The 23605-nt window shown below is 41.5% G+C and overlaps 2 protein-coding genes across 2 annotated transcripts; one reads left to right on the forward strand and one right to left on the reverse strand.

The window, feature by feature from the left end:
- The first annotated feature begins 11508 nt into the window (after positions 1-11508).
- On the forward strand, positions 11509-13462 carry ggcta (gamma-glutamylcyclotransferase a). Its single transcript, XM_083981650.1, has 4 exons — positions 11509-11958; positions 12821-12966; positions 13070-13202; positions 13313-13462. Exons 1-4 carry the CDS (start codon positions 11782-11784, stop codon positions 13436-13438), a joined length of 582 nt encoding a protein of 193 aa, XP_083837776.1. The 5' UTR covers positions 11509-11781; the 3' UTR covers positions 13439-13462.
- A 598-nt stretch (positions 13463-14060) lies between these two features.
- On the reverse strand, positions 14061-21398 carry adnp2b (ADNP homeobox 2b). The gene is made up of 4 exons (XM_083981718.1): positions 21097-21398; positions 20083-20195; positions 18603-18707; positions 14061-18064 (listed from the first exon to the last, which is right to left on the reverse strand). Exons 2-4 carry the CDS (start codon positions 20188-20190, stop codon positions 15296-15298), a joined length of 2982 nt encoding a protein of 993 aa, XP_083837844.1. The 5' UTR covers positions 20191-20195; positions 21097-21398; the 3' UTR covers positions 14061-15295.
- Between the last annotated feature and the right edge of the window lie 2207 nt (positions 21399-23605).

Genomic DNA, 23605 nt, shown 5'->3' on the forward strand with positions numbered 1-23605 from the left:
AGAAAAAAAGACAACTCAGTGGATTCAGCATTTACTCCTCATTCATCAACCATAAACTATGGTAACAGGTACATGTGGAAAAACAAAATGTTCCATCTTGAATGAAAGCTAAGGGGGGAAAAATCAAAAGACTGCACACAATTGGTCACGCAGTCATTGAGCTTCATCTTATCTTTGGGCTGGGTCAGGCCACAGCACTTCATCAACACCACATGCTATATTTTTACACTTAAAGTGTAATGGTAGTTTCAATGATAAAACAATCCAGTAAAATAGACTGCATCCGTTTGCTTGTCTAAATCTCAGGATTATGGTGCACTGGACAGATAATCTACTCATGATTGGTGGGACTCTTTGGCCTGCCTCCCATAATTGTCTTTCAATGCACCAGAAATGACCACTCTTCGTATTCTTGCACTCTGATTTGGGGCTTATATTGGTTGTCACATAAAGAGAAACAAGTGTGATCAATTTTGAGTCATTGTGTTTATTGGATGACACGTGTTTTACTTGGGTTTATGTTTTGCCCTTTGTGATTATCATGCATCACACTGACAATTATGTTTTATTGTATGAGAATGTGTTTTAGTTTTGCAAAAGGAATGACTGAGATCTCCAAGTGTTTTTAGGTATGGTGTATTGGTAAGGATGTTCAATTCAGTGAATTAGCTTAGACAACTGAGCAATTGATTTACACAACAGGATAGTATTTTAGCAATGCGGAAAAAAATGTAAAATAGACATTTTTTTATTTTTTTATTAAACTAAAATCATGGTTTTAGAAATATTTACTAGTGTTACCCTTGGTTCAAAAGATGAGCCAGAACTCCAGTATAAAGTTTTAAAACAACACTTGTTTCTTTATTTATACAAAAGTTATATTCAAATCTATTTATTTATTGGCACATGTAAAAGGAGCAATAATGATTAAAACATCTCCTCTAATGATCAGGATACAGCCGGCCTGGCTCCCTCGGGCTTACTGCGAGTGAGAGAGGGGATAGACACAGTGATTTATAACATTACACACACGCACCTGGCAGTTACTATAACACAGCACCTCTATAGAGCAACCAAACACTGCACACGCTCAAATGCAACTCCTGCCGGTATACACAGCAAACCCCTAAGCCCCTCGAGTTAAGGCAGACTGAGCACACTTGGAGATGGAAGCCGACTGTTTAACATGGTCAATAGGTGGGACTGGGAGAGTGGTAAAACAAACAAAACAAAAACAAACAAACAAAATAAATGACGGCTCAGCTGAACAGCTCCGCTCTGTGTATCTTAACACGAGACCATCAAGGAGCGCAATCCCGCTCCGCGGTAGCTGCTCAACTGAACACATCAACCAAACCACAAAGAAGAGGAAAAAGGAACAGCAGTCAGGCCATGCACAGCTGTTCCTCATGCACCATACGACTGTCACAGGGTGCACACACACTGATCTGACCGACCCTTGTTGGCTCGCTTCCCTCCTGTAACTCCTGTTCACCAGCTCATTCCTACCCAGGAGCCCAACCTGCTCCGTGTTTCAGTAGGTTATATGCGCTGGGCACTTGTTGTGCAGTTTAACACACAGGAACGGCACCTAACAAGGTCGGCAGTGCCCTCACACAATCCTCCTCACCAGCCTGCAGCAAATCAGCCGGTGAGGACTCTTCTTCTCTTCTTCTTCTTTTAGTTTTACGGCGGTTGGCATCCAGCTTTTGGTGCATTACCGCCACCTTCTGTTCTGGAGTGTGAGCCAGACAAGACTTCCCACCGAGCATTTTCCGGTCTAAAAGACGTCTAATAGACGTCTAAATGGTACCTAGACGTCTAGGCTAAAATCGGTCTACCACTGGTATAAAAGTGAAAGTTTTTTAGACGTCTAAGTTTATACTAGCCGTCTAAAAGACGTCTAAAAGACGACTACGTCTAGACATCTTGTCTAATCATAGACGTTTAAATAACCGCTAATAGACGTCTATTTATAGACGTCTAAATTTAGACGTTTGCCAGACGTCTATTTTTATACCAAATGTATACGTCTTGTCTAACCTTAGACGTTTAAATAACTGCTAATGAACGTCTATTTATAGACTAATTTTAGACGTTTACTTTTATACCATATTTAAAGCCCATTACAAAATCTAGACATCAATTAAACATACTATTACATGGATATTCTAATAAATCTAGATATTTAAGTCATGTAATTACAATCTATCAAATTATTAACAAGAACCCTATATTAAAAAGGACATTAAAGTTGTCAAAATGCATCATGACCAAATTTAACCTGTGATCCTTACCTTGATGTAGTTGCAGTATGTTATGACAATCTATTCACATTATGTGTTTTTTTGGTCTTTTAAATAGGTTTCAGTAACACTAATGTCATGCTTATTTTACCACTGGATATAAATATATCTCTTGATGGGAACATTAACCAAACTATCCTACTGTAATCTCAATCAACCTACATTTTTAAAACAAATTCCAACCATCACAAACATATGAAAGTGCAATATAAATATTTTTAATTCCTTTACAAAACAGAAAATACAAAACATGGAGGGAGGGAACAAGTGGATCAAGAAGAAGGAAGAAGGAAGGATGAAGGGAAGGAAGGAAAGAACCAAGGATGGAGGAAGTGAACAGATTGGGTCAATTTGAGTCAGAACAGAACAGGAGGGTTAAAAACATTAGAAATTTGAAAAGAACACCCTGAAACTGTTAACAAAAAGACAAACAACTACACACTCTTGTAGCCCCCTCCACCGCTGCGAGCTGGGGCCTGCTTAAAATGTAGCCCCGTTGCTGAGGCAATGAGGTCATCTGTGGCATCCTTAAAGGACTTTCGTACAGCTTCTGCAAACAAAGCAATAAAATAAATGAAGAGAAATTGCAAGTGTGGTTGCCCATTGTTTTACGTGATGTCACAGAGATACTATCCAATAACAAAAGGTACATGGTTTCAAAGGACTTGACTAATGGGCATTGGTCACCACCCATTTGAGACTTGGGGCTCTAGTTTCATAAACCAGGCGCAGTCGCGCCAACGGGGTGTGTCTAGGAGCACTTTACAAGTTTGGTGCACGGCGCAGCTCGGCACAGGCACTCCTCCCGTCCCTCTACTCCTACCGGCGCAAATGGCAAAGGAGAGGGTGCGAGTCCGTTCTTCACCAATCAAATGAGCTCCTCTCCTCACCTTTAAATGCGCCACGAGTGATGCGCACTGCAATTTTGTCATTTCGACATGGACGAGACTAGATGGAGCCAGTGGCGGAGCATATCAGATATAAACAAGTGCAATCAGTTGTCAGAGAGAGAGCAGCCTCGTTTGGTGATAAGAAGAACAAGTTCTCTAGTGTAGGACATGAGGAGAAAAAATATGCCCCCCCCCCCTCACCGTGCGATTGGGGAAAGGAAAAAAAAAACTCCCTAGTCGACACGGCAGCTCTACGTCGCGCACAACCACAACAACAGCTACAACTTCCTCCTACAAATGCACGACGGAGTACGTGCAGACCGCAGTGGACGACTCCTCAGTCCATGAGTTTCATGTCTCAGACCAGATCATGTAAATCCAACTGCAGAAATATCCGGGGGACAGGAGCGTCGCCGTAACTGTAGTAACTCACACACACAGACGCATACACATGTCTGGAGAGGAGCAGCCTCTCTGTTTTCCAAAACTACAGAGTGGCCCGCGTTAATGTGCCGTTAAAATCATTTTTGTGTCAACACGTTAATAACGCTGAGAGGACAGCTGAAGAAAGACACAGGGGCGTGGAGAGAAGTGTTCTACCGAGCGATTCAGTGACTGTAAGCAGCCTAACTGTGCGTTCACACCAAAAGCTTCCAAAGCGTCAAAAACGCTCGAGGGGGGGCGTCAGACAAGACAGCTCCCAAAACTGCAAATATTTTCAGCCGCTTTGGCCGCTCGTCTGGTGACTGACGTCAAAGTTCGATCGCGCTGGTCATTGGGGAGCCGAAATACAAAAAAAGAAAAAAACAGGCAACCGACGGATATCTCTATTCTGACAGGCTGCCGCCGGTTGCCGTTTGACCGCGTCATAGCTAATTACCCTAAAGTTAAACCTGGCTCAACTTTTCATCTGGTGACGCTTTGGACGCTTTGGAAGCTTTGGACGCTCTGGAAGCGCGGCAACGCCTGTTGACGCTTTGGACGCTCGGTGTCGCCGGGCGCTCATTGAAAATAAATTGACTTCCGGCGTTTTTGACGCTTTGGAAGCTTTTGGTGTGAACGCACAGTAACACTGCTACATTACAATTTTCTATTGAATTTTTGCGATTCGGAGTTTGGTTTTCCGCGTTCCGAGTGCAATTAAACGCAGCAAGTGCCGGGCCGGCTTGGATCATAACATAGACAAATTCTGCATTTGCCCCACGGACACTACACTGTTTGCTATTTTCTTTGTAAATTTATTTATGGCTCCCCCGACCAATCTTTTGCATATTTCAGCTTATTTTATGCTATTACTGCTGTATTTGCGATAATGCTCCTTTAAACCCCTGTAACCACTGTGCACAGATCACATCAACATAAAAAAATAGTAATGGGGATGAAACCAGAAGTAGCTGTGCGTAAAGGACGCATCGCAGAGCGTCTCTCTCTCTTTTTTTCCGGAGATGAGCAATGCCGAATATATATTCACTCTCTGATGCTGTTTGTGGTTGGCTGAGAGAGATGTTAACTTGTTATTTTGCATCACGTTTTAATCTGTGTTAAATCAGGCAGGTTGAGTTCCATTACACATGCCAACTGCCTTTGATCTGACATCAGATGTGATGGGACAATCTATATAGATATAGATGTATGTGCTGATTAAGATGATTGCATTGAATAGTGACAATTGCAATTGCATTAAAATGTGCCTGAATCTGTGGAAACCTGCCTGTGAGGTCTTGGTGACGTGTGCACTCTGCGCCTGTCAGCCAAACTACCACTGCACTACCTTGCGCTGAGAGTAGACCTGATTTTAGTTGGCAAGCATTCAGCGCACCGTCGGCGTTGCTCTTTGGCACGAAACTGTCACTGCGCCAAGCTGAATGTGACTCCTCCCCCTGCTGCGCCGCCACACCCATCTCTGCACACCTCTGTCTACCAAACTGCAAACCAAGCGCGTGCTGCACTGCGCTGGACAAAACTTGCACTGCGCAGTAAGTCTGTGAAGATTAATAAATTAATAAATAAAGCCTGACTATAACTGTATTATGGTTCCCTTTCATGAAACAACACCAATTAAGTTTCATAATTGTCAGTATTACAGAGATTACCTAGTACAGTCCAGACAAATTGTTGTTTGTTAATGTCATGTCAGTCACACATGTTTAACATGAAGCAATTTCCAAATAACTAGCAGACAGTTTTCTATTTACCTGTGACCACAGAGTAGAAGGCAGTCTGTGTGAAGGCCCTCTTCTTTTGCTTCCCACCTCCAACATATTAAATTGTGTCATGATGCTGTTCATGAAGAGTCTGCAACAGATAAAAAATGAAGACAATTGTTAACAGTAAACTTATATAACTTGTAACCACCCACTATTAGCCTATGTTGTCTGTTCTACAGATATTAAACTTCTATGTGTAATCATACCTGTCCATGATTTTGTTCGTGCAGGTCTTCAAATCCTTTCCTCCAATATGAGACAGTTTTGCAATCTGTATAATATCATACAAATTATCAACATTGTGAAAAACATGGAATTACTTAAGGAAACGCTTTTCAAAGTTGAATTCAGGGACTGTTCCTTTAGGTAAGGAAAATGTGACCCTTACAAGTCTGTAACTGGGAGTTTATGAAATCAAATAGACACTGGAAATAGTGCTGCTAGCTATATTTTAATCAATTTTGGGCTTATATTTTCAGGTAGTAAGTATTATGCATCATATGACTCAAGAAAATCTGCTATTGTATGTGCTACTGTGTAAAGTCTCATTTAAACCTTACTTTTGGCTGAGCATGCCATATTTCACAAACAAACAAATCATTTTTGCAATGATGCTTGTACTAGCAGGCAAGCCATAGCTAGCGAGCTAGCAGGGCAGGCAAGCCATAGCTAGCATATCAAGCATATCGTCGGCATTTTGCAAACGGATTGATGACAATTAAATGAACAAACATTGCAGGAAAAAGCAGCATTTCAATAACGTAACCTTGACCACTCACCTATAGGAAGCTCTTCTTCTTTTCGCACACTCTTCTCCGCTCTCGACCAGTGTTGTGCATGGATGTGGTGTAGTGCTAGAAGCATAGACGGCCAGAAGTCGTTTTTGAACTTCCCGAAACTGATTTCCGGTCCACAAGACAACTTCCAGCGTGTTGCTGCCTCCTAGTGGGGAGGGGAGGGATCTGCTGACAGTATCTCCATATCCATATTGGCTACTGTCCCCGATCGCCGTGCAAATTGCCATTTTATTTTACTGTTCACCAATAATTATTTTTTCAAAGGAATTATTTGCATTAATGCTCAATAAACTTAATTGCAAACTGCCTATATCTATATAGGTTAATAGTGATATCTAAATATTTCTAAACATGGTTGGCATAATCTTATGCTTAAAAAAGAAAGCATAAGATGTAAACATAACATAAACAACATTAAAAAAATAAAGATCACTTAATAGTTTAAACCTGGTCTAAATCTAGATGCTGATTAAACGTCTAAATCAAGGCTAAATCTAAACTTCACTGTATATTGATCAATGGTCATTCAGATGATTTTAGTACAATATCTGGACACCATTGTGCAACTTACAGTTAGGCTATTTCTTTGGTCAGTATTCATTATTTAATGTATTTAATTCAATCGTCTAGATTTGGTCTAAAAATAGACGTTGATATGAGGTCTTGATTTAGATGTCTAAATCGAGTCTAAATCTAAACTACACTGTACATTGATCAATGACTGCTGTAAATGTTTTAATCCAACATTTGGCCACCATTTATACAAGTTACAGTTACTTTTTGGACGGTATTCATCATTTAGTGCAATCATCTAGATTTGGTCTAAAAATAGACGTTGATATGAGGTCTTGATTTAGACGTCTAAATCGAGTCTAAATCTAAACTACACTGTACATTGATCAATGACTGTTAAAAATGTTTTAATCCAGCATTTGGCCATCATTTATACAATTTACAGTTGTTTTCTTTGGTCAGTATTCATTATACAATTCAATTGTCTAGATTTGGTCTAAAAATAGACGTTTAAATGAGGTCTTGATTTAGATGTCTAAATCGAGTCTAAATCTAAACTACACTGTACATTGATAAATGACTGTTAAAAATGTTTTAATCCAACATTTGGCCATCATTTATACAATTTACAGTTGTTTTTTTATTTAATATTTAATGATTAATGGATTAAATTCTATCGTCTAGATTTGGGCTAAAATATAGACCGATTATAGACGGGCGAATGTTGGTCTAAACTTAGACTAGACGTCTAATAGACGTCTAATGCTCAGTGGGTTACATTCTACCCCCATATCATACATAGAGAAAAAAAAAAAGAATAATAATTATAGCTGCTGCGCAGCAATGGGTCGGGTCCGGGCTACTTTTGGGCATATTTAGGCAATTCTGAGCAACAAACAGGAGAATAGGAAGACAGGACAGTTGACCTTATAATGTCCAATTTGCATCATTTGAGGATTGAACCCACAACCTCGGGAACCAAAGACCGTGGTCTATCGCACTGAGCTAATTGACAAGTGGCAGTGCAAAGGTGGCTTCACAAATTGAGTAAGCCATTCACTGTCGCGCAGGCAGATTTGAAACCACAGTAAAAAGAAAAATCAGTTTTTGAGGTAGAATAATGATATGTATTTGTAAAACATCTACTGTGACACATGGTCCAGTCCAAGCTATTTGGATTTTTAAACTTAGAGGCTTGCTGTGATGCTACCATTAGGACAATTGTCTTGTATTTCGTGTTGAGGACAATTGACATTTTGATCTGTCATCATCATCATCACCCTTGCTGGGTCTCGAACTCACAACCTCTGACACCAAGAACCAGCTCCTAACTCGCTGAGCTAATTGGCTGGTGGTGAGACCTGCTGTGTAGCTTCATTTATCCACTCAGGTGAGTCAGTGCCCGGGCAGCTGTTGTGAACGCAGATTTCAAAAATGGTCAAAAAGTCAGAAATTCTGTTATCTAAACAAAAATCTGTTAATACATAAATTGCATCTAGACAGCAAAAGAGCTTGAGGACATGTGACATTTTGATCTGTTATCGTCATTATCACCCTTGTTGGGTCTCGAACTCACAATCTCTGACACCAAGAACCAGGTCCTAACTCACTGAGCTAATTGGCTGGTAGTGAGGCTTGCTGTGTAGCTTTATTTATCCACTCAGGTGAATCAGTGCCCGGGCAGCTGTTGTGATGAAATGGTCAAAAGTCAGAAATTCAGTCATCTAAACAAAAATCTGATAATACATAAATTGCATCTTGACAGCATAGAAATGTTGGTGATTTGTTTTTAATGATAAGTGTTTTGCCTCATAAGAGAAAATATGATGTTTATAAATTCCACTCTCACATTGGCTGCAGTTGTTCCCATGAGAGCAGAATTCAAAATGTTCTCAAAAATTCAGTTTTTGAGATAAAATTCAGATATTTGCCAAACTTCATCAACCATGACTCCAGAATATTGTCAATTTTTTTCAGGAAGATTGAAAATGTATTTATCAAGAATTTGATGGTATATGTTTACAGTAGTGTTTACAGTCAAACGTTTTAATGCACTGTAGGCTCAATTTTTGCTTAATCAAAAATCTGAGAAACAAGTTTTGTGGAGGACGGTCTGAAGATGCTCTGTAGCAAGTTTGGTGTCAATTGAGCAAAAATTGTGGGAGGAGATACATTTTAAAAGTTTTACAGTTATTGAAAAAAACAGAGTGATGGACTTCATAATTTGTAATGAGTTTAAGTGGACAAAAGTTTCAGCAGTATTGAGGCTACATTGTGGTGAAGTTTCAAAACTTTAGCATCTACCGTTGGTTTGGTAGGAATTTTTTAAGTTTTTAAATTTAAACGCTTATTGTGCCCCCCCTAGGAGGGGGGGGGCACATGTCCTTGGAGTTGAGTGAATCTGGCATGGGACTGGACCTTTGTGCAAAGTTTGGTGAGTTTTCACCCATGGGAAGTATGACTTCCTTGGAAGAAGAAAGAAAGAAGAAGAAGAAGATTATAGCTGCTGCGCAGCAATGGGTCGGGTCCGGGCTACTTTTGGGCAAATTTAGGCAATTCTGAGCAACAAACAGGAGAATAGGAAGACAAGACAGTTAACCTTATAATGTTCAATTTGCATCAGTTGAGGATTGAACCCACAACCTCGGGAACCAAAGACCATTGTCTATCACACTGAGCTAATTGACAAGTGGCAGTTCAACAGTGGCTTCACAAATTGACTAAGCCATTCACTGTCGTGTAGGCAGATTTGAAACCACAGTAAAAAGAAAAATCAGTTTTTGAGGTAAAATAATGATATTTGTCAAACATCTACTATGAGTCTAAGATGTTAGGAGCCTTCGCGCATGGACCAGTCCAGGCTATTTGTTGTTGTTTTTTAATTTAGAGGCTTGCTGTGATGCCACCATTAGGACAATTGTCTTGTGTTTCATATTGAGGTCAACTGACATTTTGATCTGTCATCATCACCATCACCCTTGCTGGGTCTCGAACTCACAACCTCTGACACCAAGAACCAGCTCCTAACTCGCTGAGCTAATTGGCTGGTAGTGAGACCTGCTGTGTAGCTTCATTTATCCACTCAGGGAGTCAGTGCCCAGGCAGCTGTTGTCAAGGCAGATTTCAGAAAGTCAGAAATTCTATTATCTAAACAAAAATCTGTTAATACATAAATTGCATTTAGACAGCAAAACAGCTTAAGGACATGTGACATTTTGATCCGTCATCATCATCATCATCACCCTTGCTGGGTCTCGAACCCACAGCCTCTGACACCAAGAACCAGCTCCTAACTCGCTGAGCTAATTGGCTGGTAGTGAGACCTGCTGTGTAGCTTCATTTATCCACTCAGGTGAGCCAGTGCCCGGGCAGCTGTTGTGATGAAATGGTCAAAATGTCAATAATTCAGTCATCTAAACAAAAATCTGATAATACATAAATTGCATCTTGACAGCATGGAAATGTTGGTGATTTGTTTTTAATGATAAGTGTTTTGCTTCATAAGAGAAAATATGATGTTTATAAATTCCACTCTCACATTGACTGCAGTTGTTCCCATGAGAGCAGAAGTCAAAATGTTCTAGAAAATTCAGTTTTTGAGATAAAATTCTGATATTTGCTAAACTTCATCAACCATGACTCCAGAATATTCTCAATTTTTTTCAGGAAGATTGAAAATGTATTTAGCAAGAATTTGATGGTATATGTTTACAGTAGTGTTTACAGTCAAACGTTTTCATGCACTGTAGGCTCAATTTTTGCTTAATCAAAAATCCGAGAAACAAGTTTTGTGGAGGACAGTCTGGAGATTCTCTGTAGCAAGTTTGGTGTCAATTGAGCAAAAATTGTGGGAGGAGATACATTTTAAAAGTTTTACAGTTATTGAAAAAAACTGAGTGATGGACTTCATAATTTGTAATAAGTTTAAGTGGACAAAAGTTTCAGCAGTATTGAGGCTACATTGTGGTGAAGTTTCAAAACTGTAGCATCTACCGTTGGTTTGGTGGGAATTTTTTAAGTTTTTTAATTTAAACGCTTATTGTGCCCCCCCCTAGGAGGGGGGGGCACATGTCCTTGGAGTTGAGTGAATCTGGCATGGGACTGGACCTTTGTGCAAAGTTTGGTGAGTTTTCGCCCATGGGAAGTATGACTTCCTTGGAAGAAGAAGAAAGAAAGAAAGAAAGAAAGAAGAAGAAGAATTCCTAGGAATACAATAGTGTCCTGTCAGCTGCGCTGCCCGGACCCTAATAAATAAATAAACACCCTCATCCTGCACTCCCTATAGCTGCCATCAATACCCTACCTTCTATTCCTGCCCGGTGAGGACTCCAGACAGACAGCTGTCTTTCTGCCTGATTAGGGCCTCCTTAAATCTGCCTGTCCGAATTTATAACCCCGCCTCCCTCCAGCGGCTACACTAGTATAATTAAGTCCGAAATTGATCCATTTAACTGTTATACAAATGCACTAGTGCTTGTGAATTATGATGGGCCTAATGATTTGGAAGTAGGCTACTTTTGTGACAGTACCAACTTTACAGAGTATTGATGTGGCATGACACAACAATTAACCACAAGAGCAGACGTAGCCTACTTCAGCCGAGCTGACTTTATTGCAGTAAAGAACTAGCCGGAGAAACTTCTCTGACTCTGTGCTTCACCACTTCTTCCATGCTTTATTCACTCTCCTTCTACGGTCACATTCATTACGACACACGATCCTGTAGCGCCCTCTTCTGGTTCTCATCAGTAATAGCACAACACAACACTACATAGCCTGTACATAGCTGATGAAATACACAGACGTAACCTCTGTTGTTTCCTCAACGATGTCGATGTAGTGTCGTTTCTGTGAACAACTTGTTAAATTGTAGTTGTTGTGGTTGCAGTAGCAGAAATATCCAGTCTTCGTTTCTTCCTTTCAAACCGCTGGTGGTATAGGAGCCATTCATTCACTAGATGTTGTAGCTGGTCACAGAGTCTCTGCTCCGGTGGCGGCTGGACGAAGACACGGCCTCAGTCTGGCGGCTACACCGGTCCTCCGACGTCTGCCGCTGGTGTTGGCCTGCATGTTGGCCCGGCTCTTATGTCTCTGCTTCGCCGCCGACGTTGTTAAAATCTCAGAAATGTCTGTCGCTGCTGCCAGCGGCCGCTTCATGTATTTCGCTTTTGGGAGCAACTTGTTGAAGGAGAGACTGCAGCTGAAAAACCCCTCTGCGATATTTTGCACCACGGGTCGACTGAAGGTAACAATGGCTTTTTTAAAGAATACAACAATTATTAACAATATTGTGTAGTTTCCCCTTTTAATCGACATGACGTTCAAGTCGTGTTGGAAATAAGCACACATCGGTGACGAGTTGGTTTTGTGTAACGTTAACGTGATCTTTCACACGAAACCCACAATTACGTACGATGCCTGGTGCGTATAAATAGTTATTCATTAACTAAGTATCTATTCATTGTAACAAACTACGCTCGCTTGTCCGACATTATAAGCCGTTTGTACGTGTACAAACCCGACGACCAACTGGACCGGTGGGACCTGAACGCAGCACCGTCCACCACCACCACGCATTCATTCGTTAGCTTAACGGCTGGAAATGTACATAAATCATGTCTCAGAGGGGAAATTAAACAACGCAATAAACGCATAAACTGTCATGTTGTTTGGATTATACAGCCCATTCACCGAACAGCTATTTGTTACACTCACTGTGTCCACGGATGATTTCGGCTGCTGGCCTGGTTGACAGTTGTTTACCATGTTAAACAACCCGGGTTACAATTTAACTGCCGTTCCATATCAGTGGTGCGCAACGGCAGGTTACCATAGAAACACATGTACTCAACGCTTCTTGTGCCATGATGTACTTCGCAATAGTATTTTCAGACTTTTGTTATCCAAAATGACGAATATCGCTGTATTGGGTCTGTGAGAGTGACCCAGCGAACAGACCAGGGGACACCGTTTAAAATACAAATTACATTGTGGGATTAAAAAAAAAAAAAAAAAAAGTCTAAAGTGCACTCTTCATAGCTTTTTGAACTATATACCACCTGCCCCCCATTTACCTCCCCACTGTGTGTGTTTGTGTGTGTACATAGGACTATAAGTTGAACTTTGGCCTTTGGGAAAAACATGTGGAAAACTCCTGGCATGGTGGGGTGGCTACCATTGAGTTCTGTCCAGGCGCAGAAGTGTGGGGGGTCATCTGGACTTTGAGCAACGAAAACCTCATAAGCCTTGACAGGTGAGACATGTCATCAAAACACAAAGCTGCAAATCAGATCAGCTGTGAACATTGGTCATTGTAATGCATTGGTGCTGCTTTTTTCTCCTCCATGGGTCCTCAGCCAGGAGGGGGTGAACCTGGGCATGTACTCACCCCTGGAGGTCTCGGTGGAGACGGACAAAGGACTGATTCTCTGCAGGACCTATCAAATGAACAACTTCCACGCTTGTCCTCCCTCTCCTCAGTACAAACAGGTGTGTGCACACCAATTAAGCAAACACTAGGTCAAAGACAACTGTATTATAACAGCAATATGCTAAGCAATAGTCTTCCTCAACGTCTCTCTCTGTGCCTTCTGTACTAGGTGGTGTGCCTGGGTGCAGAGCAGAACGGCCTCCCAGAGGAGTACCTCAAGAGACTGGAGGTCATTCAAACCAACGACTACAGTGGCCCCTCAGTCCTCGACCAAATCCGTGCCCCTGTGAAATAACAGTTCAATAAAAGTTTGTTCCCTAACTTGAAAACATCAGTGAACAAAAACGGCCTCACCAAAAGGTCAATTAAGAGAGCTGTTCTGAGGTCCACTGTAGGTCTGTCTATACATGGGTCTTAATCCTTGTATAAGAAAAGGTGAAGTATCTATACTACTGCTGGAATGACTAAATGTCAATCACACTATTTTGTTGAAGACAATGAGTCTCACTAAACAGAATGTGGGACAGCTAGTAAGTAGACCTTGATTTAAGATTTTCTTTCAGGTGACAATTTCCTAGATTCTGGTACCATATTAATAATTAATGCTTTTTGTAATTAGACATTTGGCTGGCCCCAATACATATTTATCTTGTATTTCGAGCTGCTTTAGTTTGAAGCACTTAACTTGATCAGTATTGCGACGGATGTATTTAATTTTAGAGCCATCACAATGGAAGACCAAAATGTCCATGGTGGGCAAAGTGATTAACTTGAGTATTTCTCAGGGGGAATATTAAACAAATGAAAAAAACATGTTAGTCTTCCATTGTTTTTATTATTACTTGAACTGTTTTGTCCCCGCTGATAAAGGAATGAAGCGTACACTAAAGTTTTTCCATCATTTTCAAGGTCAGTCAGTTACACAGGAAAGAAATCTACCTTGGAGTGCATTAAGCACAGCTTGATTAAAAACTCTATAGTTTATTACAAATTGAAAATAAAAATGAGTTAACCATTTACGTAAAAGGAAACCACTTTATTATTAACAACACAGTGGTCTTGGACAGAATGAGAATTTTTACCTCTCCCAACATTGTTTTTATCCTCTAGGAATTATATAGAAAATTTAAGTATAGTACAAAAAAACAGCAGTCAGGAGAACAGAAGATGTATGGTGGCAGAATCAACACCCAATAACACTAAGTTAATTAAGTTTCTCTGAATCTATAGGTTAAATTTCCACAAGTCTATGCAAATATGTAGACTTCACAATGGCACAAAATAAAATTTTTATCTGACAGTAAAACAAAGGCTCATGCAAGCAACATGGTTGGAGAGTTATAATATACCAGGTGCTCATGAAAATCAGAAAATCCAGCAACTTCTTAGCTCAAACATTTATACATTCTACGAATTTGGCTTTGAAACTGCAAGATGAACATCCACCAAAACACTTTTTGTAGCTGGTGAGCAGGAGACATTTCCCTCTTAAACTGTGCCAACACAACAGAGAGAGGAAAATAATGTGAAAAACCAAACAAAACATGAATGAGAAAACAATGAAGCTGTGCGCATGACAGAAATAGGTCCAAATATGTTTTTTTAAAAATGTGAAGGAAAGCATAATAACATAACCCTACTCGATACTGAGGTGTGCACCAAAGTCTCAATATTTGCAGAGAAGAAATGAAAACACAATTTTGTACAAATGGGCATAAATAAAGGGGGCGAAACGGGAGCTACTAGTCACTGATGAGTGCTTATGTTGAAGTCAGTACCCATGGTAAAATAAGAGATTGTTACCAGCTAAATACTGTTACAGCTCAACAGTCTGCACCATAATCTTATTATGTATTATATACGTTAGGGAGCATCACAATGTGGCTCTGCATTCATGTAGAAATTAGGAGACACTGACAACATAATGAAGTCATATGAAGAACTACTAATGAAGGCTACATTAAGAAACTGCCCCCAAGTACAGGTGTATGCAGGAAATACCCTGTATCCACTACATGATAAACTCCAGTGACGGTCAAAACCAAAAATCATCAAATTAATATGCTTTTGTTCTGTTTTTAATCAGGGAAACCTATATATTTTTTAATTATTTGCCATTTTCAGATTATTACATTTTCACACATTTCTAAACTCATTCCATCTGCTCCACCTCCTCTGTAACTTTCTCATTTCCACTGTGGTCCATAGGCTCTGGTCTGTCCTCACTGTTCTCCAACCGCTCTGCTGTAGCACTGGGCGGCTGCTCCACGGGATCTGCTGGCTTCTGTTCTGGGATGGCAAGGTTGTGCTTAAGTTTGCTCACTTGGGTCATGTTGAAGCCGAGGAAAATCGCAGCCGTGTTCCTCTTGAGACTCTTCATGCATCTGCTGCGCTTTGCGCTGAAGAGTGCCGCCAGCTCTGCCTTAGTGAGCGACAGCCTCCTGCACAGCTCATCAGTCTCTGCTTTGGTCGCATAGGGGTTCAGGTTGAAGTATTTAGATATGAAGTCTCTGCGCTCCTCGCTGCAGCGGCGCTCGACCCCAGAAGGCTCCAAAACCAGCTTCACCGACGGGTCGCTCTGGATCTCGGGCTCTGGTGGGGGCAACACCTTCTCCTGCTCTCGCTTCTTACGGTTGGCCGCCTTTTGTTCTCGTTCGCGTTTGTTGGCCTCGATGACCTGCCTCAGCGCAGCCTCCAGCCTCTTCTTGGACTGTATCTCTGCCTCTGACTCTTGGGGCTCTGTTGTGGTTGGAGCTGGCAAAATACGTGCTGGAGGTAAAGTCTGTTTCATCGTCAGCCTTTGTGGCACTTGGAGAAAGTAGAGTCCAGATGGCTGAATGATCTGAGCTTGTTTTGGGGTCTGCTGCAGTTGTTGTGTTTGTGATGGTGCCGGTGCTGCTGCTGCTGTCGGTTTGGGCGGCGGTGGTGGTTGTTGCTGTTGTTTTGGTGAACAACGGCAACGCTGGATGTGAAGCATCACAGCCTGCTGGGTGACCTTCCCTGTGTACACCCCGTTGCAGTATATGCACTTGAATGCCTCCGTTTTGAGGATGGCATGGATGGTGGGCGCTACAAAGTGTTTCTGCTTCAGGTGCTGTAGGTGTTTGGACTCGTTCTGAAACTTTTCGTCACAGAAGGGGCAGAAGGCGTTGTTGATTTTCACAGGCGCTGGACAGATTTCTGGCTGGCTGCTGGGCTGCAACTTGAAGTAGATCAGGTCAAGTGAGTTTGTGACCAGAGCCAGGTTGACCTCTGTGTCTCCGAGGACTTCTTTGGGTGCAGTGGTGTTGACATCGAAGTAAGGGAATAGGATTCCACTGATACCTTTCGAGTAGATCCTGTACTTCTGCCTCAGGAAATCACAGTATGATTTGCTTGTGGGATTGTGCATCTTAACATGCTCAGTCAGTTGTTTGATTGAAAAAAACAAAGCAGAGCAGTACAAGCAATTCAGCCCATGCAGCAGGTGCTGGAAGACACTCTTTTCTGACAGAAGAATTTTGCATGTTAGACATTTGACAGTTTTGTCGGGCATTTTCTTCAGGAACGCTGCCCTTGCCGCCACACTTTCTGACTTGGACGTGGTAGATTTTGTCTGGTGGGCGACCTCTGTATGCATGTCAAAGACATTGGAGGGGAAAAGTTCATTGCAGAGGGGACAGGTGATCCATTTCTTAGTTTGTGGAGTTGAGGAGTTACTTGTTTGCCCAACAGCCTTGAGAGGGGTACTTGTGCTTTGAGAAACAGGCACTGCTACTTGTAGTGGAGCAAAAGTGTACGTGGGCATGCCGTTCACCTTGTTACCGGTTGGGATCAGGTGACTCAGCAGAGACTGTGAAGTCAGCATGGTTCCTTGTAGGGCGAGTTGGTTTGTTGATGCATTTTGTGTAACCACATTAGACTTGGGCACGGCCCCGGTTCCAGCTACCACGTTGGCCTGTAGTCCTGAAGGGACAAAGATCTGCTGCGCTTGTGGAGTCGGTTGTGGTTGAGCAGCAGTGGCAACAGGAGCAGTGGCTAGAGTCATCGGTGCCTGTTTCAGAGACACATTAGACACATTGGGGATCTGGACCATTGACTGTCCTTGGGGCAAAGTACTTCGGAGGGCTATCGTGGCACCAGGCTGGAGCAAACCTTTAGCCTCAGCGCTAGCTAGTTGCACTAGCGCTGATGCTTGAGGAGGCAGAAAAGCTTGGTTTGTTCCCGGGGTACATATCAGCGTAGCGCTGTTTGTAGCTGCTTGTAGCTGCTGTAATGTCACCACAGTCCCCGGGGCTTGACCATTACTCGGTAAAACCAAGGACTTACCGCTTAACATTTGAGGTTGCTGTGGTTTAGGAGCGATACTTGGGAATGTCACAAATACGCCATTCCCATTGGGCGTTTGTTTAATGGTGTAGTTCTTGTTTTCATGAATCATGCTCTGCACCTGTGTGCTGACTGCATAGTGCGAAGGCTCAACCAGCATGTGATGCAGCATTTGGTCTAGATTTCCAGCGTTCACCTTGCACACTTTGCAGCAATAGACCTTTATGGATGTAGTCCCTTGAACATGTAATCTGTAACCTATATACTGTTCTGCCAAACTGTCCAGGTGCTTAAGGATAATGTGCTTCTTCATAACAAAGATAGAGGAGCTCGGAAATCCGCATCTCCGACACTGGTACCTCTCGTTTCCACGGTGGGTGGTTACAGCCTCCCTCTGTGACTGTATGTGGCTGGTGGGTTTGGCATGGAAGAACAGCATGTGCTTCTTGACAGTCTTGGGGTGGCTGACAAAGAGGCACTGAGAGCAGGGTGCCAGCGCACAGAATGACTGAACATATCCATGGCAGCGGGAGACGTGACTCCTGAAGTTGTAGATGTTCTGTGATGAGTACTTGCACAGGGTACAGCACAGAGACCGCGACCGATAAGGCCACTGTATAGACAGAGGAAGTAGAAAAAAACAAGAGTCAGTTATCACCGCTATTACAAATAAGTGAATCAAATCTAACTTTCCCATTGTATCCACATTTTTCCGAACGTCAAAAACGTAAGCCGGTTTTGCTCTTCTGGTGGAACTGAATGTTTACGTTTCCTTGGTTTCAGTAGTCGTGGTAAAAGATCATCCATGGTATGGATTTTTTTTTTCCTCAATTAAAAATCTGTAAAACGCATGGATCATCACGCCAGCTTTTAACAATGGATATCACACAAATGGACATCCATTGTTAAAAGCCAGCGTTAACAGATCCATGGGTTTACTGCAACTATGACAACTAGGGAAACCATGGAAACGTAAACATACATTTCCACTGGAAGAGCAAAACCGGCTTACGTTTTTGACATTCGGAAACTTGTGGACAGGGCACTGTAATCCACAAGAAAGGTGACAGATCAGTCTTATCTAACAATTATTCAAAGCTAATGATCAGTTTTTGTTGATTATTAAAAGTTCTCAACAGTGTCATGGTCACCTTTTTCTGTTGTCTCGTGCTGTATCCATCTGTGAAGTCAAGCCACTCAGTTTCCAGAAAGGCCTCGTCATCTTCTGGGGCTTTCTCAGTGTCTTCATTGAGATCCTGCACAGTGAACAATGAGCAAGCAATTGTTAAATATAAGTAATAGTACAATGTAAAACATGTTCATTTAAAACCCTACATTCAAAGGTGTTATAGGTGTTATACTTATACTGTATGATAATGATATGTGACAGTTTAAGCTAATGCAGCCTGATACAGCAGTTTTTGTGTAAACTGTTTTAGAGATGCTGATTTATATTCTTGCTGGGTGTTGAGTTGCATTCTCCACCCATTTACTACACAGGAATAACAGCAGACAGGCTTTAGTTTTAACTTGTCAAGCCAAATCCTAAAAGCGAAAGCAAAGTTACAGCAGCAGCCGCCATCAGATAAAGACGGTGGAGTAAAAATTAAAGTGCATCACCGAATATGTGAATTGAGTTACAAAAATGGATCTTCACCTATGTGTTATACCTATGCACTCCCGGATGCAGTCTAATTGAGAAAAAATGAAGAAATTGTGTCATTCTTCAAGATTTGACTTGTAATCATACCATCAGCAACAAGAGTCAAGAGTGAAATCTCTGCCATAAAACAATAAGTGTAGTAGTGAGTTTTTAATTGGAGCTGGGATAAAATATGTAAAAGAAAATATCTGACAAATCACATCACACTTGTATAAAGACAAAACTGCCATAAAGCGCTTCTGCTCATGGATTTGCAACATTATCCACATTAGCTCACTACCACAGAAAATCTCTGACAGTAGACATGACATCATATCGCCCAGCCCCCTCCCAGTTGCCATAACAACTAAAGAGAAAAACCCTCTGAACAGCTTTCTTTTAATGTGACCATCGACATATCAAATCCAAATCTGATTTGATGCGTTTGGTTGTATTTGAAGAACCATATCCTGAATCTAACAAACATTATTCACTATACAATGAATTATCTTTTTTTTTTACTGTGACATAGCGGTTGCCATGGTGTTATCTGGATTAATACAACATGACAAATTTGGCTATGTATAGACTGATGTTATGTCACTTGAAACCAGTATTAAATATCAATCAGTTAGCAAGACCTAACTTCCTTTATATTCATAAGGGACATAAAAAAAACATGCATTTTTTTCAGTTTCATAAGTTATATGAGGCAGGCGGCGTCTCTGATGAACTTACAACCTGAATGTGACACGTTAGACTTTAATTGTAATGATAGTTGGGAGATTTGCAATGGATCACCAAGCACAGATGCATAGATGCATATGCAGCAAAATGAAGTACAGAGCTTCATTAGCCAGTGCAAAAAGACAAAAAAACAAAGGCAATCATTAACAAAAACTAGAAATTATGGCTTATGACCACTGTTAACTGCACGTTAGACCAATATCTTAAAGACATATTTACTTAATTTCAAATATGAGACATACCTTCAGCAGGTTTTGGCAGTCCTCTAGGCCGATCTCACTGAGGATGTTTTTCACTGCCTTGCGTGCCTTCCTGATTTTGTCAATGCTTCCCACCGGTACCTGATACATTATACCTAACAACAAGAAATGTATTGTGAAGTCATAGAGCATCAACACAAATTAATTACTCTAATGATAACAGACACATGATTAAATTAGGTTTTTACTTTATGTATTTGTAGCACATAACTATTATAGCCACTTGAGAAATAGGTGAAACTGAGAAAATGGAAAGTACTGAAAACAATGACAATTGTGGTGAGTTAATTTGTACAGTGGGTATATCGACAAGATATTATGATTTCAGTAAACTACCATCTCATTCTGATCATAAATGAACACATTTACTGCCAAGGGTGCGCCACTGCATACAGCCATGCTGCAAGAACACAAACATAAACTTATAAATATACTGTAGCGACCATGAAATAGAAAAATAGTGAAGCACAGGTCTGCGATAACATCCCCGGTCTTTATGGTAGTTTCCTCTCTAGATGAAATCACAGCACGGTTGAACCGCTACATGATGTTATTATTCATTATCCCTACATGTGCGCATCATGGGAGCGCGCACACACACTTCATAACAGTGTGCAACAGCTGATCTCACTTTAACCATCTCTCACGTTAAACCCCAACATGCACACAACAGAAAAAGAAGAAACACAACAACAACAACAACCGCGATTTACTGACGAGCGAGGTGGAAACTTTTGCCTCGCGTTGGGCAAAGTGTGCATGTGGATTAAATACCCTCTACCTATAACCTGTCCCTGCACACACACGCTCATCATAGGAGCTAACATTGCTGTGTGTGCGTATATGTGCATATATAAGCTGCCCACATTGGGCTCATCATATAGCCCCCTGGTTTCCGGCTGACAGCATCGAGCCGGGTCACTGATCCGACCACGCCGCCGCCGCCGCCGCCTCCCCCGACGTGAGGATGCCCTCAGCCTCCTCACGGATATTTACCTCGTCTGATTTTCCAGTTAACGTTAGTTGTTGCGTTGCCGCCTCCGACGTTTTTCCACTTCCACCGGTGGCCCGCAACTGTGTGTCGACGAGCTGCGTCCGCTGCTAGCGCTGCTGCACACACACACACACTCTCACACACACACAAACACACACGCACACGCTCAGCCGAGGAGCATCCTCCGCGTGTATAGCTGCTTTAGGAACAACACCGCACAAAACGAAAGGTGGCGTGTACAAACCCCCTCCGCAGATAATTTATTTTTGGTCCGCTTTTGTCCCTTTCTTCCCCTTATTGAGGAAAAATATGGCGCTCAACTTCAGGATGTGACGTCGTCGACCTCATTTGCATACTGCACAAACTGACCAATGGGAGGCCTCTCACCCTAAAAACTGAATAACTTTTTCTCCTTGTACCTCGACTGTCAACCGCTGTCAAACTGTGTTCAGGTGACAGGTTTCATCAGACACTTTATGAATTTCATGTAAAAACTAACTTGTTAATTGATTTTTGGGTCCTACACCACATAGCTAGGCAGAGGGGGCGTGGCTACAGCGACCCCCACTGGCAGTCACGTGGTACATGACTAAGGGTAACCAATGAGATGTCGAGAAAATGAGCTAAATGGGCGGTCCCTCTGCCGTGACGTCATATCATGCTACTTTTTTTAGCCAATCATGTGGATCCGCCATTTTGATAGGAGAGGAAGTGAAATTGGTAGGTCAGATGTGTCTGGGCTAGCATAGCATAAAGTGCTTGGACTTTTTGTCATGTTTGAAGACAACAATAACGATAAGGCTAGCTACGACCATGTGGTCACTTATACAAATAGCTAAAATAAATTTAACAATTTTATGATCAGTTATAGATAAAAGTTAATTTATGTCTTCTTTTTTTTTTTAAATTAACAATTATGTTCAGCCTTCCCAGCCAACAACTTCCCTATGTGTTCGCTCTCCTACAAGTTGAGCAAAGGTCAAGCCACCTGTTGGCCTTTACGAAACAAGGTCACAGTTTTTGGAGACAAATCGATACTTCGTTAAAGCATCAATGTGACTTTAGTCCAGTCCAAAGCTTCTTCGTCTTGGACAATCAAGTGCACCAGTGTACAAGTGTTTCTGATTTCCGAAGAATCTCATTACGCCCTAATGTTAGCCGAGTTGTCCATACATTAGGCTATCTTATTCACACCAGTTTGTGCCTTGACGAGTCATCATGACACCTCGCTTAGTTGACATTGGTTACCTGTCACATCTCAACTCGAATTGAAATTCTGTATCATTAAAGATTTACAGTAAAAGTTGACTAATAAGGTCACGTCAACCACTGTGCCCTCTGGTCAGACAATACAAACCAGGACAATATGATTCCTGGGGCAATAACAGTAATAACCCAGACAGACAGACAGACAGGGTAAAGTGAAATTTTGTGGCCGTACTGCAGCACATTGCACTGCAGCATTTCTCACCAAGGCAGAACAGCCATGTCCCGAAGGTAAGACTGCTGAAGGACAACAGAGCTGGATTACATCATGTCTAAACCCACTTAGTAGTGAATAAAGGGATTTCTTCCAGTGAGATTCCTTCTTGTCAAACCAATATCAGATTACGCAATTAAACCAATGAACAGTCCACCAATCAGATTCAACAACCCTGAGTGCTTTCAGACTTACTGCTCTGTTACATGAACAGGCTGTGAATCAAGAAAGTTACCCTCAATTGTGATAATTGCAACCCTATCATCTTGTAATTGCAAAACCTTTTATTTGTTTCTATGCCGTTGTTTCACTCGGTGCTGTTGTTAAAAGCTGCCTGCTCTTTCTTCATCATCACTATCACCACTGTACACTCTGCAGCACACTGTCTGACCATTACATGCAGTAAGCGCCAAACTCAAGTATGTGAATGAGGCGCTTGATTGAAGCAATAATGACTCCTCCAAGAGCAACAACTGACTCGACTGTTATCCTTTCTCTTGAACAATATCCAGGGAGTGTTTCAGTGGCGGTAATTCATAAACATTTTGAAGCCAATTTCTGTGGTAGAAATCATTGCACTTACATTACATGTGTATGTAAATCTTTTACTTGATTTGTTAATGATGCTGAGGGTTCAGAGTGGAGCTAAAGCTGATGTAATAATGGGTTTAGTTTGAAAAGGCCTTTAGGAATATGTAGGCCTATATAATTAATTACATACTTTGATGCACAGGTACAAAAAGAGTGGAGAGAGCATAATAGATGCTGAGCGCTTTGATAATTACAATGTAATAAAAGTGTTCATCATATGTTTTGTGTGTCATCAAAGTGTGCAAACATGCCAGTGTTCATTAACAACACTGCAGGAGCTGAGTTCACTATATCAATTTAATATTTAATCAATATCTGGAGTGTGATTGACAGCCCAGACACTTGATCCTTGAGCATACTCTGACTTAAATGAAACCAGTGACAAATGTTTTAATCTTTCTTTCCAGTTATGCTCGGTTAAATTACACTAATCAATAAGA

This window comes from Trachurus trachurus (genome assembly GCF_905171665.1).
Source record: "Trachurus trachurus genome assembly, chromosome: 11".
Taxonomy (NCBI): domain Eukaryota; kingdom Metazoa; phylum Chordata; class Actinopteri; order Carangiformes; family Carangidae; genus Trachurus; species Trachurus trachurus.

What these genes read in the sequence shown, in the direction of transcription:
- adnp2b (XM_083981718.1), bottom strand. Translation starts at nt 20,190, where the DNA reads ATGTATCAGGTACCGGTGGGAAGCATTGACAAAATCAGGAAGGCACGC. An exon ending in ACTGCCAAAACCTGCTGAAG is followed by an intron (nt 18,708 to 20,082) that starts GTATGTCTCATA and finishes TTCACTGTGCAG; the next exon opens with GATCTCAATGAAGACACTGA. An exon ending in GCACGAGACAACAGAAAAAG is followed by an intron (nt 18,065 to 18,602) that starts GTGACCATGACA and finishes CTGTCTATACAG; the next exon opens with TGGCCTTATCGGTCGCGGTC.
- ggcta (XM_083981650.1), top strand. Translation starts at nt 11,782, where the DNA reads ATGTTGGCCCGGCTCTTATGTCTCTGCTTCGCCGCCGACGTTGTTAAA. An exon ending in GCACCACGGGTCGACTGAAG is followed by an intron (nt 11,959 to 12,820) that starts GTAACAATGGCT and finishes GTGTGTACATAG; the next exon opens with GACTATAAGTTGAACTTTGG. An exon ending in CCTCTCCTCAGTACAAACAG is followed by an intron (nt 13,203 to 13,312) that starts GTGTGTGCACAC and finishes CTTCTGTACTAG; the next exon opens with GTGGTGTGCCTGGGTGCAGA.